Consider the following 15896-nt stretch of genomic DNA (forward strand, 5'->3'; position numbering starts at 1 on the left):
CGCTTTCTATAGACTCTAATGAGTTTTCGTCTCAGAACTCCCTAAAACATTTTTGACAATCTCAAAAATCCCTCTCTTTTTTTGTCTATTTTTTGATTTTTTTTTTAAATCAAGAAATCAGTGTTTTACATTATTGTCCAAAGAAAACTAAGATAATTACAAAGAATATCTGGGTCTAACCAAAAGAAATCGGATCTAATACCCGAAAAACTGAATCGGTATCTTTTAAAAAAAACTGTAAAATTTATGTTTAAAACCGCTCTCTCTCGTCTTTCTTCGGGAAACTCGAATCGATTTGGGTGAAACTGTAGAACTAGGGTTTTCTCGTTTTCTTTCAATCAACCAAAAATTGAGTAAGAAGATGGTGAAAACAAGGGGGGGTCGTGTGAGGAGGAGTGAGCGTTTGAAAGAGAAGAAGATCTCACAAGGAGATGGTGGTTCGAAAGCAAAATTCGATTCGCCGGAAGTAGGTGTGTCGGGTTTGAGTCCGGCGACAGTAGGAGGAGAGAGAGCTTTGAGTACGGTGGCAGAAGAAAGTGAAAGTCGAGTTTCGGAAGAACCCAATCCGGTGGTCGAAAGAGAAAATGCGAACGAAGGAGAGAAAGCAAAATCCGGTACTCCGGAATCAAGTAATCAAGAAGAAGATGATGAAGAAGGAGGAGATAACGAGAGATCTACTTCTGTGGAATCAAGAGATGGAGAAGAAGAAGAAAACGATGAAGTGGAAGAAGAAAACGATGAAGGAGAAGAAGGTGAAGAAGGGGAAGAAAAAGACGATGAAGGGGAAGAAGAAAACGATGAAGGAGAAGAATCGGAAGAAAAAGACGATGAAGGAGAAGAAGGAAACGATGAAGGGGAAGAAGAAAACGATGAAGTGGAAGAAGAAAACGATGAAGGAGAAGAAGGTAAAGATGGGGAAGAAAAAGACGATGAAGGGGAAGAAGAAAATGATGAAGGAGAAAAATCAGAAGAAAAAGACGATGAAGGAGAAGAAGAAGAAGAAGATAAGGAGGGAAGTTCGAACTCGGCAGGTAACTCGAGAAGGAGTATAAGCGAAAGTGAGAGGGAGCACGAGGAGCACAACGATGCAAGTGTAAGTACAACAAGTCTATTTCATTCTTTCAGAATTGAATTGGAATTTGAAATCGATATAGTAGAACTGGTAGAACTGGTGCAACTAATGGGTGTAGAACTAGTAGAACTGGTACAACTAGGTGGTGTAGAACTAGTAGAACTGGTACAACTAGTTGTTGTATAACTGGTATAACTCATGTAAAACTGATATTGTTGCAGGAATCAGAGGAGGAAATAGAAGCGATGCAACCTTTAGGTATGCACTTTGAGCCTAATCAGTACAACAAGAAAATCAAGCTATCGACAAGGTGTCATATTTTTGAAACTGTGGAAACGCTGGATAAATTAGAGCATCCATTGACTAGTTCTGAGAGGGATTGGTTTGAGAAACATCCACAATTCAAGCACATTTTCCACATGCCAAGGGAACCAAACCACAAGCTTATGGGAATGTGGTTGCTCTTACTTCGAACGGCTAAAATCGAAAAAAAGAAGGAAGCATGGTTTGTTGTGAATGGTGTTCCAATCCGGTATGGTCTGAGAGAACATGCGTTGATGTCTGGATTAGATTGTCGGTGCTATCCACTTGATTACAAGGAAGCCGGCGGTATCGAGTTTCGAAGGAAGTATTTTTTACGAAAAAAAAAGATTACACTTCAAGATGTGAGGGGAAAGCTAATGGTAATGCAACCAGATCGTACTCGTGATAGGTTGAAGATGGCGGTTCTCTACTTTTTAGGAAGCATCATTGTAGGCCATACAAAAGACTCGGGGAAAGATGCTGCGGGTATCGATGATTTTGTTGTAAGAGCAGTGAATGATCTAGGTTTTTGTGTGTCTTTTCCGTGGGGGAGATTATCATTCGAGAAAATGCTAGAAGAGATTTCCCATACAATGAGGCATTTTGATGGGGTCGTGCATAAAGAGAATGTGATATGGCATGTTCCAGGTTTCTGTATTCCATTGGAGGTTAGTTAGTTTAAAATTTGAATTTTTCTCATTGTTGATATTTCTTATAAGTGAAGCTGATTTTTTTTTTTTTTTGTGTTGTGTAGTTTTTACTATTTGAGGCAGTTCCAATTTTGGCAAACACTTACATTGACCAAATTTCTGAGGCGGATGCAAGTTGTCCTAGGATGTGCAGAAAGAAATTTAAGAGTACCGGTCAGAAATGTTTTCCTCTAAAGAATATAGGTGATACACTTGGTACAACAAAGGTTAGTCATCCTAACCATTAAAATTATTAATCATTTGAATAAATTGGTTTGTAATGTATCTAAAGTAGGTCGTTTACACAGGCAATTGCTAGTGTGATCCCTCATATTGATGAAGAAATTCCTCTTCTCGATTTAATCATGGAAGAAGCTGAGGAAGACGATACCCATGATGTCGTAGTTGCCAGTTGGATGTGGCACCTTCGTAGAGGACTACCTGTACTTTTGGAGGAGATGTACACAGCCGATGTGGCTACTCGTTCAGGACAAAATGATGCAAATGAGGAAATAGACGCCAATGAACAACCGAGAGAAGATACTATTGAGTTGGTGGATCTTCTAAGGACCATGAAGCAGGATATGAAAACTCAGTTCGATAACATTTCAGTGAAGATTGATGGTCTTGAAAAAAGGATCGAACCGTTGGAAGTATATGTGAAAGAGCAAGAGAAATCAAAGGTAATACTTCGTAATACTATAGTAATACTTGGTAATACTTCGAAATCAAAGGTGTTAACAAAATTTGGTTTCATGTCAGTCGCATGTAGATGATGAGCAACCGAGTACTTCACAAGAAGGAGGGAGAGGGACGAAGAGAAAAAGGTCTAAGAAGTAGTAAAACTATGTTATTTTCTATGTAAAACTTAATTATTTTCTTGGTTTTGTGATTGGTACTGGTATTACTAGTAAAACTATGTAAAACTACGTTATTTTCTTGGATTTGCCGTTCGTATTTTTGGTAAAACTACGTAAAACTAAACAAAACTAGAGAATTCATATAAGAAAAATATAGAACATGATTCAATTCAAGAAGGAGGCATAATCCTAGAAGTCACATAAAAGAGAGATAGAACATCATGATTCAACAAGAGAATTCAAGGAAAAGATAAGAAACAGAAACTGATTAAACAAGTTTTAAACCAACGTAGAATGAGATCAACTCATATAATATCAATCGAAACACAACCTATCCAGGAGATCGACTCGAGTGGTAAGCAACGCCACCTCCTCCCTTAGTTTGGCAATCTCATCACTCTTCTCCTTAAGCTGCATCTGCAAATTATAGATCTGAGTATGATGGGGTTCAAATTCCTTCAATCTCTCCCAATGGTTATCAACATCCTTCTTTAAGGTTTGGGTTTCTTCTTCAATTGCATCAGCCCAATTTTTCCGCCTGTGCAATCCATCATCCTGCAAAATATATCAACGAACAGACATTATACCCATGTCTCTCAATTGTATGTGATTTAATTTAATTTACCTTATACTTAACGCAAGTAAACCATCTCTTTTTCTCTGTTTCTGTTGGAGAGATCTCATTGACGATTCGTTCGCCACATGGGCAAATTCGAGGCATGCCCAAATCACCATCGGCTATGGCTTGTCGCCACGCTTCTAACTTCCTCGCCCTCTTCTGATCAGCATAGTATGGGTCAGCCTCAAATTGTTCCATAGTTTGAGAAGGAGAGAAATAGATCTAGAATTCGACTTTGAAGATGAGAGAAGGAGAGAAGGTGTACTTTAGGTTTCGAAGAAAATGAATAAATGGATATGTGCGTTCACACTGCATTAGGTTTCGAAGAAAAACGAAATTCTGGCCACATGTAAAAGATGTGTGCGTTCACATTGCGTGTTCACACACAGTTTTACCGATTAATGCAGTTGCACTAAACTTCCAAATAGTTGTACTTTAGAGGTTTCTCAGTTTAATTAGTTATACTAAACCTTAGCATTAGTTTTTTTAGTTTTACAGTTGATTAAACTTAACTAACATACAATTACAAGCTTTTTGCAACTTCATAAGTTAAAAGTTATAATTCTATAACTTTTTCATGCTTTTGTGGTAATTATTTACAAAGTAACATTAAAAGTGTAAAGAAACATTTGTTGAGATTCTTTCATAAATAATTTAAAATTAGTAGATTTTCGAAAATTATTCACCTATAGTAGAAACCTATGTAGAATATTTATACACATGTATTATACAATATGTATTGGTTTTAGGTAGTACCAATTTTATTATTTTTACCAGTTTTATCTTAGTTGTGCCAGTTATACTCTATTATATACACATGTTGAAAGAAGAAAACATTAATAGACTTCAAATTAAGTTTCAGATTAAGTTTCAAACCAATTTTTACATTAAGTTTCAAACAAAACACAATTGATACATGAAGAGGTGAATCAAACATGAACATTATCTCCAAATAACAACCATTGGAGTCCTTGTCTCCGGCGCCTTTTATTCTGCGTCCTAGGTCGAGTCTTTGGTCGTTTTTCTCCAGCAGATGCATACCTTTTTGTTTTCTTTCTTCCCCCTTTTATTTTCCGATTCGGAGGCATGATCTGCATATCTTGGACTTCATCCAGGACATCCCATCGAGACTTATCAGGTACTAAATAAATTGTCCTGCGATATGCAATTGCCCACAGCTCCGTCCAATAATACTTAGAACACAACTCATGTAACTCGATATCCTTACCTCCATATTTTTGGAATGTAATGAAAGACGCCAATGCATGCACACAAGGATACTTTTGTATATCGAAAAACCTGCAACTGCAACTTCTCAGTCGCAACTTCACCAAATAAGGCTTTCCGTCACTGTCAATGACATTGTATTCAAGTTCGAAACCATTTAGCTCTATCACCTTTAGTTTCTCAGCAGTTGCCCAATAAATCATGTAAGTAGTTCTCCACTAAAGGCACCAATTTATTTGCGACTGATCCAGACACAACATCTTTCCGATGTTCATTAAACCATTCAGAGAATTTTTTAAGTATTGCATCAAGCATGGGTATCAAGGAGTACCTCCTTGCATCTTTAAATACGCTGTTCAACGATTCAACACAGTTGCTTGTGTCTAGGTTGTATCTATCTCCTGGAAAAACACATCTTGCCCATCTTTCTTTCTGGGTAGATTCTTCAAGATACTTGGCAGCAGAAGGATATCTTGTCGTAAAAGAAGCGTAAGCAATGTTGAACTCAGCCACTGTGTAAAACCTACTACACTCCATGAATCTCCATGCAACAACGTCTTTGTTGACGTTACGAGCATAACCTTTCACATTTTGGGATAAATGCCATATACAAAAACCATGATGAGCTAGAGGATACACATTAGCTATGGCAGTAATGAGACTTGTATTTCTGTCAGTCATAAATACTATTTCAGAAGAATCCCCAACAACGGTTTTCAACATCTTCAAAAACCAATTCCAACTTGCATCATTCTCACCATCAAGAACACCAAACGCCAAGGGATAATGGTGACGGTTAGGATCTTGAGCCGACGCAAAAACAAGAACACCCTTATATCCGTTCTTTAGAAAAGTTGCATCCATAGTTATAACTTTCCTCATGACTTTAAATCCTTCAATGCTAGCACCCAAAGCTATGAACAAGTACATGAATTTATTATTCTCATTGCAATGCACATATGATCTTGTACCATGATTAACCTTCTCTAACATGTGCAGATAACATCGCAACATCTTGTAGCTTTCTTCTGGGCTACCTTTCAAATTAGTAACAGCTTGATTTTTCCCTCTCAACGACGTGGAATATGATATATCAACACCTAATTTTGTCTTGACAAGATCCATGATAATTTTCGGAGGTGGAGTTTCCATTTGCCCTGGATAATCACCATGTAAAAGAGAAGCAACTAATTTTGGAGTGCCTTGTCTCTTACTGTTGCTTGAACTTTGACTAGCCCGAGAGCATGTATGCATCTTGTTGTGCCTTCTAATCGAGAAAATATCTGTATCTCGAATCCTACCACCTCGTAAACCCCAGTTACATCCTTCTTTAGGACATTTGACCACATAACGCACCTTGTCCGACTTTACTATTTCAAAACTAAAACAGTTAGCGAATGAAGCTCTATCCACCACATCTTGCAATGCCTTCTTGTTTGGAAATTCTTGAAGTTTAGTCAGATCCAAACCGTCATCCCATGGTTCAATATACTTACCCGGTTCTACAACAGGGTGTGGCTCAGTATATTCATCACCTTCATCACGTGATTCAGCTTCACCCTCTACAGCCTTTTCTTTGCCTACGTAGACAACAATGGCGTTAGGTCCGATTTCACCATCCTTCGCATGTTGGTTTTCAAAGTTCATACCGACAGAACTTTGGTCCATTATGGGCATTGTGGGCACTGTGGGCGCTATGGGAACTTGCTCAGGCTGAGGCTCAGAAGGGATGACATTCACAAACAACATACATCTTCGCTTCTCATAATTAACAGAGTCTAGATAAACATTAACATCCTCATCATCATTAAGCTCACAATGCTCAACTGTTTCTACCAGTAGTGGCTTGTAGCTCAGCTGCAACTGAACGTTACTTTCAACAAACCCAATCTTCCTTTGTATCCTTGCTTTTAACATCAACAATGTTATATTCCTCTTGAACATTATACTATACATGCGTCCTTCAAATTTAAAATGTAGGCTGACGTTCTCGCATATTGTATCCTGCCAAACCAACCAATATAAAAAAATCATAATTAGTACTACTACTAGTTTTACTAGTTTTACTAAATATACCAGTATTACCAGTTTCACCACATTCTCTCTCTCCTATCAAAATCGACTCGAATGGTAAACGAGTTCTAATCGAAAGCGAAATCCATTTCTTATCTAATAGATAGCTCAATCGACCAATAAACCTTTGTAAAACACCCAATGTGCTAAGCTTTCTTCGATCTAAATCCAATTGAATTTCTGAATTTACAAATCAAAAACAATTTCAACAAAAAGCTACTCTAATGAGAAGTAACGCACCTGCATTTTGAAGAACAACTTGATTCAAGTCGAGTTGGTGAAGAACGACAGCAGTAGGAGCTCCGACGACGGAAGAATAGCCGGCGGCTGGGTTGAGAGGTGAGTAACCAGGTCGGGTTTCTCGGGTTGAAAGAGAGCTCCGACGAACAACTTGATTCAACTCGAGTTGGTGAAGAACGACAGCAGTAGGAGGTCCGACGTCGGAAGAATCGCCGGCGGCTGGGATGAGAGGAACTTACACGTCGGGTTTCTCTCGGGTCGAAAGAGAGATGGGTTCGTTTTTTTTTCAAAAAAATTTAATGTAAATCAATTAAATTGTAAGGCTAAAATGGTCTCACCACCTCTTATTAAAAAAGGTGAGGGTATGAAGAATAGAGAGGGAGATAAGAGATTTGTTTTACTCTAAGAGGGAGTTTTGAGATGTTTACTCGACTCTAATTGGTTTAGATTTTTACCCTTTGCATAGTAATCCACAATGCCCTTGGCCTTGGCATACTCCAAGAGGATCATGGCTCATCATGTAGACCATTTGTTGTTGCGAGTACACCATGCCTAGCTTCTGCTGCTCTTGTATCGTCCAAACGAATCGCCTATAAAACAAGTATTGACAAGTAAGGCTTGGGGACCATTAAAAGTGATACCCCTAATAAAGTCAATAGACTCTTCATAAAACCATAGGTTAGGGATTCACTCGATGACTCCTGCAAGATATCTCCAAGTCAATATATGGTTTTCTTATAGATGATAAATGATGAAAGAAATCAGTACAGAACCTTAGCTCAGCCTCAGAGAATTTAAGAAGGATACACTAATCGTTCAGTAGTTCAGTGAATTAACTTTGAGAACAAATTAATTAAAGCAGGGCTTATAATTCTCAAAATTCCTCAGGAAATGATGGTGGGGGCATATGCTGCCCACTAGTTTCAACACAATGATGATTAGTATACCTCAAAATTTTATTATCCCAAACCACATACATGTTGTTGCTGGTTCAGCCAAAAGCAAGAATCTCTCATCTCATTCAAAGCATATGATTTAATAAAAGAAAACCAAAGGATCTGTCATGCTTACCTGTCCATAAAGCCCCCAACCAAATGTAAGTAGCGCTCCAGTATCTGTCCACAGAAGACTAGTTACAACTTTGTTCCTCTCAAAACATTTCAGATAACATATCAGATCAAAGGGTCGAGATATCTTGGGGTTTGTTCATAGCAAATGAAAATTTCAAAATATTTTGGTTACAGAGTAAAAAGATTTTTGATATAAGGTTGAATCACAATGTTTCCAGTGATGAAATTAAAACACTCATCAAATACAGATGACTAACCACAAAGCAATGTGAAAAGAATACCTAAGGAGAGGAGACTAAGCGTGCACAGGATCCCAGTCCAAGCTGTCCTTGTCCTTCATAACCCTAACCACACATCTGTCCAATATCTGGACTTGAGAAAAAGATTAGGATGCATCAAGTGTTTATTATACAGCACACCAGAAGCTCTGATACCGTCACTGATATTTTCATACTCATCTCCCATTCGTACCTCTGATACCAAAAATGACGATAAGCAAGCGTTTTGTATTGAATAAAATACTGATTTATTCATAATGTAGACAATGGCTTACTTATATAAAAGCCTTACAGAAACAGACTCCAATATATAAAACTGTTTAAGAAAACATAACACCTAACAGACTCTTAGCATTAAGATTAAATACTCCCACTACCATAAGACTCGGACTTTAACAATTGTCACCTAAGACTCGACAAACCAAAAAAGTTTGAGGAAATTTAAAAGTAAGCCACCAAATCGTTTGGTAAAATGGTAAAATTAACAACACTTGGTTCAGTATTTCTTGAGAAATGGGGTCTTATTTATCACAATATTAAATAGAAGATCTTATGCCGGTGGGATATCGAAAATTGTTGTCTTCAGGAGACGGCAATTCTCGATATCCCCCGACTTAAGATCTTCAGCAGCAGAGACGGCGTCATGTAATATCCGACATCAGTGTGTAGAAGAGAAATCTGTGAAGCGGCTTAACCTAAATAACAAAATAGTTTTTTTAACACGTTAGAGCATCTTCAGTGGTGGGTACTAATCACCAGAGTTGCTCATATAAATTAATATAATATTGAGAAAGAGGAAAGAAATAGGAAAATCGTTTCTTCAGTTGCTTCTGCAAGCAACGTTTCTCTGCAGAAATAAACAGAGGTCAACTTTTTATTGGTTATTACTAATAAAATATAATATATATATATATAGAATTAAAATAATATATATATATATATATATATTAAAGTAACGTTTGAGCGCGTTGCTGGACTATTGATGGTTTTATTGTCGAAATTATTTTTTGCAGGAATTGACAAAACTATCCCTCCAGCAAATGGATTGTCGTTAAACACAATAATTCCCTCCCCTTTAAGAGCAAACCCAATGCACAACCTCGTTTGAATGTCTCTATCTTTTAATAATACTAAAGATAATACAAATTTCTTCACATCCTTGCTTCCATTAGTCATCTTTGGGTGAGAGTGAGAGTGAGTGAACACACGATGAAGCATAAAGAAATGCAGGTTCAGGAAATAAGGACGTGAAATGACAAAGAAGAAGCATAAAGAAAGTGAGAGTGAGTGAACACACGATGAAGCCAGCTCCACTAGAAATCATTATTCTCATTTTCCATGAGCTTATCAACCAAGTGAGAACCGATGAAGCCAGCTCCACCAGAAATCAAGATCCTCATATTGGACTAGACAAAACAACAACAACAAAAGTAAGCAACTTTTAAACTAATTACAATCAGATCAAACTAACAAAACCTTCACAAGATCTGATTCTGTAAAAAAACTAGAATGATCCAGACTCCTCCCACAACGTAGGCCAGCAAAAAAAGGGTCAGATTTAAGTGACATAAACAAAGGATGGGAGTTCAAGTATCTTCATTTACAATGCCAAAGAGATCAAGTTCCATTACATAAGATCATTGTGACACAACACAACTAAAACAATGCAATTCGAGGGCGATCGCATCTTGAATCTCAAAATCGAAATCTTTACAGAAGTTTTTTTATAAAGATTGTGTACATGAAAAAACTTGGAATTGCGCAGAGGAGAAGGAGAAGGAGGAGGCTTTGTGCTGTTTTGTTTCTCACTTGTCGCCGCCATTGCTTGAGAGAGAGATCTCAATCCTGTGATTTAGATATGTGAATAAAGAGATACAAAGAGATCGTCTACTTATTGTATTCAATACTAGCCTTTTATGAATCTTTCTCCACTAAACCCAGTTAAACATAAGGATTTACAGTGACAACCATACGAGAAGCAATGTGAGGACCAGTTGGGTATTGCTCCAATTCCACCTGCCACACACATCATCAAAACCCAGTCGAAGACTTGCGTCGAATCGATTTAGAAGACGACGAGGTGAGATCTCTTTCTCCACTGTATTCATCAACCGATCTCGATGAATACAGTCGCACGAAGAACAAGACGACGAGGCGAGAGCTATTTTTTATGGAAACCGATCAAAACTTCGATATTTTGATTTTGTGTTTCTCTCGTTTTGATTTTGTCGAGAGAGAGAAGAAAACGAAGAAAAAAAAAACAAAACAAAACTTAACCGGAAAAAAAACTGACATGTATCGGGTTTCTGTGGATCTAAAACGATGGCCGCAGAGAGCTGTCTCGCAAAAATTACGATTAAAACTTTTTGTTGTTGTTTATATTACTAAACAAATCAAAGACATCCCAAGGAATTGTGCAATGGGATTGCTCTAAAAAGGGAATTAACTTTGAATTATATATCTTTTCTATGAGAAAAGTATATAAAATGTAGCCTGTAAAATTCAAATTCTAGTATATATTGGTTTGAACTTATCTTTCTTCATGGCCAAAATCCCAATATAATCATAGAGCCCAAATTTGAGTAGTTACAACTGCTTACAGAGATACAAAAATCAAAGAGCTTCGTTCTAAAATTTAAGAGAATCATTTGCCTTTTGTTAAATTCAAAATCAATCTTATAAAGCCTTTGGACAGACCCTCACATATAATTTTAGTTTAGGAACTCGACTTTGTATACAGTTTTTGTATTTTTGTATTATCAAATCGTATGCTTATAAAAACGGGTTTTAAAATATTGTAAAACACAAATAAATTATTTTCCTTTTGCAAATTCCATAAGAGTTTATTACAACTTTCCTTTTGCATTATTCCATAAAGACGATAACTTAATCATTGGGCCTTTCCTTTATTGAAACACCAATCCAACTGAGACTACCAAACAAGAGAAGGGAACACAACAGTTTCAATTAACTTACTCGCAGCCAAGTTGAGTGTAGCCTCTGTAATCTGGTTCTTTTCAACCACAAGCTTCTTCAACCATTGTGACGAGTTCATCACAAAAGCCTCCACATCACCAGGCTCCATCAACCGACAACCTACGATGTCTAAAGTCTTCAACTTCACACCGTGTTTGTTCAAAGCAACCAACACCGCATCTGTCAAATGCTTACAATCTCTCAGATTCAACTCAACCAAACCATTGCAAGAAGCTAGCATCGAAACAACTTCTTTGTCGAGCAACCACTCGTTCCGAGTCAGATCTAGTTTCCTCAACCTTCTCAAATGCTGTCCTAACGTCGCCAACAAACCACGCTCTCGTTCAATCGCGTTGCAGCTAAGCAATGAAAGCTCTTCAAGACTCGAGCTAAAGCTTAAAGCCAACATCTTTAGACTCAAACCAGACACAAAAGTGCCGCTTGTAAGCCTAATACTAGACAGAGACTTGAAATTATCAGCGAGAGAGACGAGATGATCATCGGTCAAATCCATCGGTAGACGCAAATCGAGTCTTTCCAAAGTATCATAACACCTAGCATTGTTCATGAAGTGAACCAACCCATCTTTGCTTCCACCATCATGTATCAACAGAGACTTCAAAGACTCACAAATCTCTGTAACTTTCAGCAAGACCACATCAACCACACTCCTACACGTTATTAACTCAATCTCTTCCATATTCATCAAACACAAACCTAAAAACTCTGTTTCTCCAATGCTTCCGCAACGTTTCAGTTTCAGTTTCTTTAACTTTCTGCAACTCTTCCATAACCAGTTAACTCCATCATCATCAGACTGGATTCCGGATAAAGAAACCGATTCCAAACCCAATTCTACAACTTCCGGGTTAGTATTAGACCCGGAAGCTGAAGGATCTCTGGTGTGAACATTGATTGATAACTCCTTGAGAGATGAAAACAGAGCAATCCAGGTGAAATCAGAGTTCTGTTGTTTCCAAAGTTTGATGGAGAGAGAAGTGAGAGATAAAGAAGTAGAGAGAGGAAGCAAAGATGATGAAGAGATCGGACCGAACAAGAAACTGAAACCTCTGAGGTTGAAGCAGCAAGAAGATATGATTGAGATGAGCTCATCGTTGAAACTCGTGTGATACTCATCATAAGAACAAATTGGGTTAGTGATTGTGGTTTTGATGGTGACAGGGAAGCAGAGAGAGAGGGAAGAGAGAGAAGGATGGTTACGGAGGATAGAGGGCAAAAGGGTAATCACAGAACCGTCGTGTGGACTGAATTGTAAAGACATGGAAGTCTTTGTTGCTCTGTAGAGACGGAGCCATCGCTTTGAGACAAGAGGAACCGATTCGAAAGAAGGTAACGATGAGAAAGCGGAAGAAGACGATGGCAGTCTTGTAAATATCTCGCCGAGAATCTCATCGAATAAAACTTCATCCATTTTTTCTTGGAGAAATCTGAATTGAAAGAAGAAGACGATGAGACTTTTCTTCTTCTTCTTCTTCGTGGCTTTGGTTCTTGTCTTCTTGACACTTGTGTTGTTGTTTGATTCTTGAGTCACGCAAGAGACGGCAAAAAGAAAAAAGAATTTGATAAGTTGAGTTGTGTTTGTGTCGTATGAAAAAATTCTTACATTTAATAGCATTAAATTTTTAATATATTTATAATCACATTTATATTTTAACAAAAAAGGAGATTTATAATAACGTAAAGTTTTCAATCTAGCATTTAGTTAGGTTTTTTTCTTTAACGTTAGCATATTTAACTTTCTTTTGGTTTAATCTCTTATTATGTATTTGAAAATCTGATAGTGCATTAAATTATCCAATCAGAATATCAGATAAAGTAGTTTTTTTTTGTTGACATTGTAGAATCAAATATTATAATTTATCCAAATAAAATAACTAAAGAAAAGGGAATATGTGGGTCTTAATCAACTGAGAAGAACCAACCTTTCACTTAAGTCAAAAATATGTTTATTACTTTGTGAAATTAATAATTTATTTTCTTCAGTTTTACAAAATTAGGTGAGAGGTGAAATATAAGGAGTTAGGTGCTTTTTTTGTTTTAAGGGTTGAGTTGTCGTTAAAGATAAAATGGAAATGTCGTTAAAGAAAAGATAAAGCTTACTTAAATACGAGGACAAGTGCGTGAATTGATAAGTAATTTTACGTGTGTTTGTGTGTAAGTAAACAATTTTGTTGTCAACTTCTATAAGTAAAGAAAATGACTCAATACTTATTTAACGGAGAAAATGACCAAAATCAACCTCAACTATTTCTGAAATTTTTTTTATACCTAAATTTTATTACATTGCAAATAACAATCTCAACAGTGTTAAAATTCAAATTTTCTACCTGAACTATATAAAATATTGTCAATTTCAACACTTGTTCGAACAATTTTAAATCGGAGTTTAACAAAACTGTGTTAGACGACATGTGACGTCCATGTGGCACTAGAACTAACTAAAACGATGTTGTTTTGGTCATTTCGTAGCAACCACAACATACTAAAAATGACCAAAACGACGTTGTTTTAATCAATCTCAGTGCCAGATGGACGCTACAAGTCATCTGACCAAGTACCGTTAAACTCTAATTTAACACTGCTCGAATATATGTTGAAATTGACAATATTTTATATAGTTTAGGTAGAAAATTTAAATTTTAACACAATTTAGGTTGTTATTTGCAGGATATTAAAATTTAGATATAAAAAAACATTTAACAAATAGTTGGGATTATTTTAACTGTTTACCTCTTCTTTAACGTATTTAATTTAAAACCTTGCAAATTTTGTTCGACGAAAATACTTCCTCAAACAAAAACTTGGTGACATCATCAACAAATAAAATATTTAAAACGCTTGATGTCAAGTTCGTGTATGAAATATAATAACCTACTTTTGTATTTGTTGTTTTAATATCGGTCTTTGAGTCATTGTTTGGGTAGCTCTGCTGTGACTGAGTCTTTGGGAAATCAAATTAGACCATCGGTGGTTGTTTTCCCAAATTCTCTTATTAAAAACTAATAAAAAATATAGAAGGGAAAGAGGAAGGAAGTAACGGTTGCTGAAGTTGCTCACTATAGCAACGTTTCTCTTACTTTTGATACACATATCAATTTCTTATTAGTTATATATTAAAATATATATATATTTTTTTTGGAGCAACGGTGAATCCGTTCTATGCTGGTGATGCTCTTAGATTATGAATGATAGTCTAGAAATCATCACAAATGTTGATATCATTTTTGGGGATAAAGAACCATTTTTCACTTTAAATTAATTTATGAATAATTTTTTTTTTTGAAAACCAATTTCGCAACGAATATGCTACATCATTTTTAACTTCTATGTCAGTTTTTTCATTTAAATGAGATTCTTGATAAATCATCGTATGAATTGATGAACTAGCTTATTTTATGTCTGTCTATATAGCTTCCACAAAAAATATGATTTTTGAGATGGTATTGCTCTGATTTGTATGAGCAATTCTTTTGATAGTTTTTTTCCATGGGATCAGCGTGACTTAAAGGTGAATAAAACGAACTTGAAGAAATAAGGTATATCAACATGTGAAAGAGCACTTAAGATGTTTTTTTTTTGGTCAACAACTATAAGGAATTAGCTTAAACAAGTCAATTTAAGAGGTATTTTTAAGATGAATATTTGTGAAAATGGTTTATAAATGTCTTGTGTATTATTCCTGATCATATACAAATCTATGACCTCTTAATTTTCTAGAAAATTACCATTCACAACAATCATATATAAAATAATGATTTTTATGTTATTTTACAAAATTTTAAAGATAGTTGTGTATTTTTAACCAAATAATTATATGGTCATTGCTATTAGATAATAGTAACACAGATAAAACAATCATTTTTACTTTCTTGGCAATGTTGCTACAAAAATGATGGCCAGATTCCTAAGAAGAAAATATAATTGACAAGTGACAAGAATCCAAATCTTTTAGGAAAATATGAAGGGAATTGAGATTTGTTATGGATATATGAATCCTAATCTAGAGAAGAAAAAATTAGGCTTTTGATAAAACTTAGTGCTTATAAAAGATATTTTGTTTTTTGTTTTGTTTTTGAAGAGAGAAATACACAACAAAACTATGATCAAGTAAATTAACTTCTAATTGTACTACTACTAGTTATAATGTTATCTCATACACCTTAAAATTTCCTCTTTTAAGTCTTACTAGATTTTCATCCGCGGTACACCACGGGACAATATTTTTACAACAAAAAATTAAATTTAAAAAAATTGTATTTGTTTGTTAATTTTGTTTCTTTTGCTTAGTGTTTAAGATTATATAATTGTATTTTAATTGTTAATTATAAAATTTGATCAGTTGTATACCGTAGACACGCGACAATTATTTAGTTTTATTTATACTAATGTTACATTTGTACGGTATCGAATTTCTTATGGTTATAAAAATAGAAATTTTTACTGCTTTTTATATTTAACCCGTGAAAGA

General features: G+C 35.8%; 2 protein-coding genes, 2 long non-coding RNA genes and 1 pseudogene across 4 annotated transcripts; 1 reads left to right on the forward strand and 4 right to left on the reverse strand.

Annotated features, from left to right (window-relative positions):
* Window positions 1–1317: 1317 nt before the first annotated feature.
* Window positions 1318–2904, forward strand: LOC104710979 (uncharacterized protein At3g43530-like). Its single transcript, XM_087468764.1, has 4 exons — window positions 1318–2043; window positions 2130–2291; window positions 2373–2747; window positions 2827–2904. The coding sequence occupies exons 1-4, from the start codon at window positions 1318–1320 to the stop codon at window positions 2902–2904; spliced, it is 1341 nt and encodes a 446-aa protein (XP_087324890.1).
* Window positions 2905–3065: 161 nt separating this feature from the next.
* LOC104702173 (uncharacterized) lies at window positions 3066–3709 on the reverse strand. Its single transcript, XR_015568104.1, has 2 exons — window positions 3550–3709; window positions 3066–3479 (listed from the first exon to the last, which is right to left on the reverse strand). It is a non-coding gene; the product is annotated as an uncharacterized LOC104702173 (long non-coding RNA).
* A 631-nt stretch (window positions 3710–4340) lies between these two features.
* On the reverse strand, window positions 4341–6333 carry LOC147937360 (uncharacterized; annotated as a pseudogene).
* Window positions 6334–9662: 3329 nt separating this feature from the next.
* On the reverse strand, window positions 9663–10693 carry LOC147937361 (uncharacterized). Its single transcript, XR_015568115.1, has 3 exons — window positions 10391–10693; window positions 10173–10276; window positions 9663–9837 (listed from the first exon to the last, which is right to left on the reverse strand). It is a non-coding gene; the product is annotated as an uncharacterized LOC147937361 (long non-coding RNA).
* Window positions 10694–11224: 531 nt separating this feature from the next.
* LOC104719707 (uncharacterized) lies at window positions 11225–13063 on the reverse strand. The gene has a single exon (XM_010437671.3). It carries the CDS (start codon window positions 13041–13043, stop codon window positions 11364–11366), a length of 1680 nt encoding a protein of 559 aa, XP_010435973.2. The 5' UTR covers window positions 13044–13063; the 3' UTR covers window positions 11225–11363.
* Window positions 13064–15896: the final 2833 nt, after the last annotated feature.

Source organism: Camelina sativa, chromosome 10, assembly GCF_030686135.1.
Source record: "Camelina sativa cultivar CO46 ecotype springtype chromosome 10, ASM3068613v1".
In the NCBI taxonomy this organism is placed as follows: domain Eukaryota; kingdom Viridiplantae; phylum Streptophyta; class Magnoliopsida; order Brassicales; family Brassicaceae; genus Camelina; species Camelina sativa.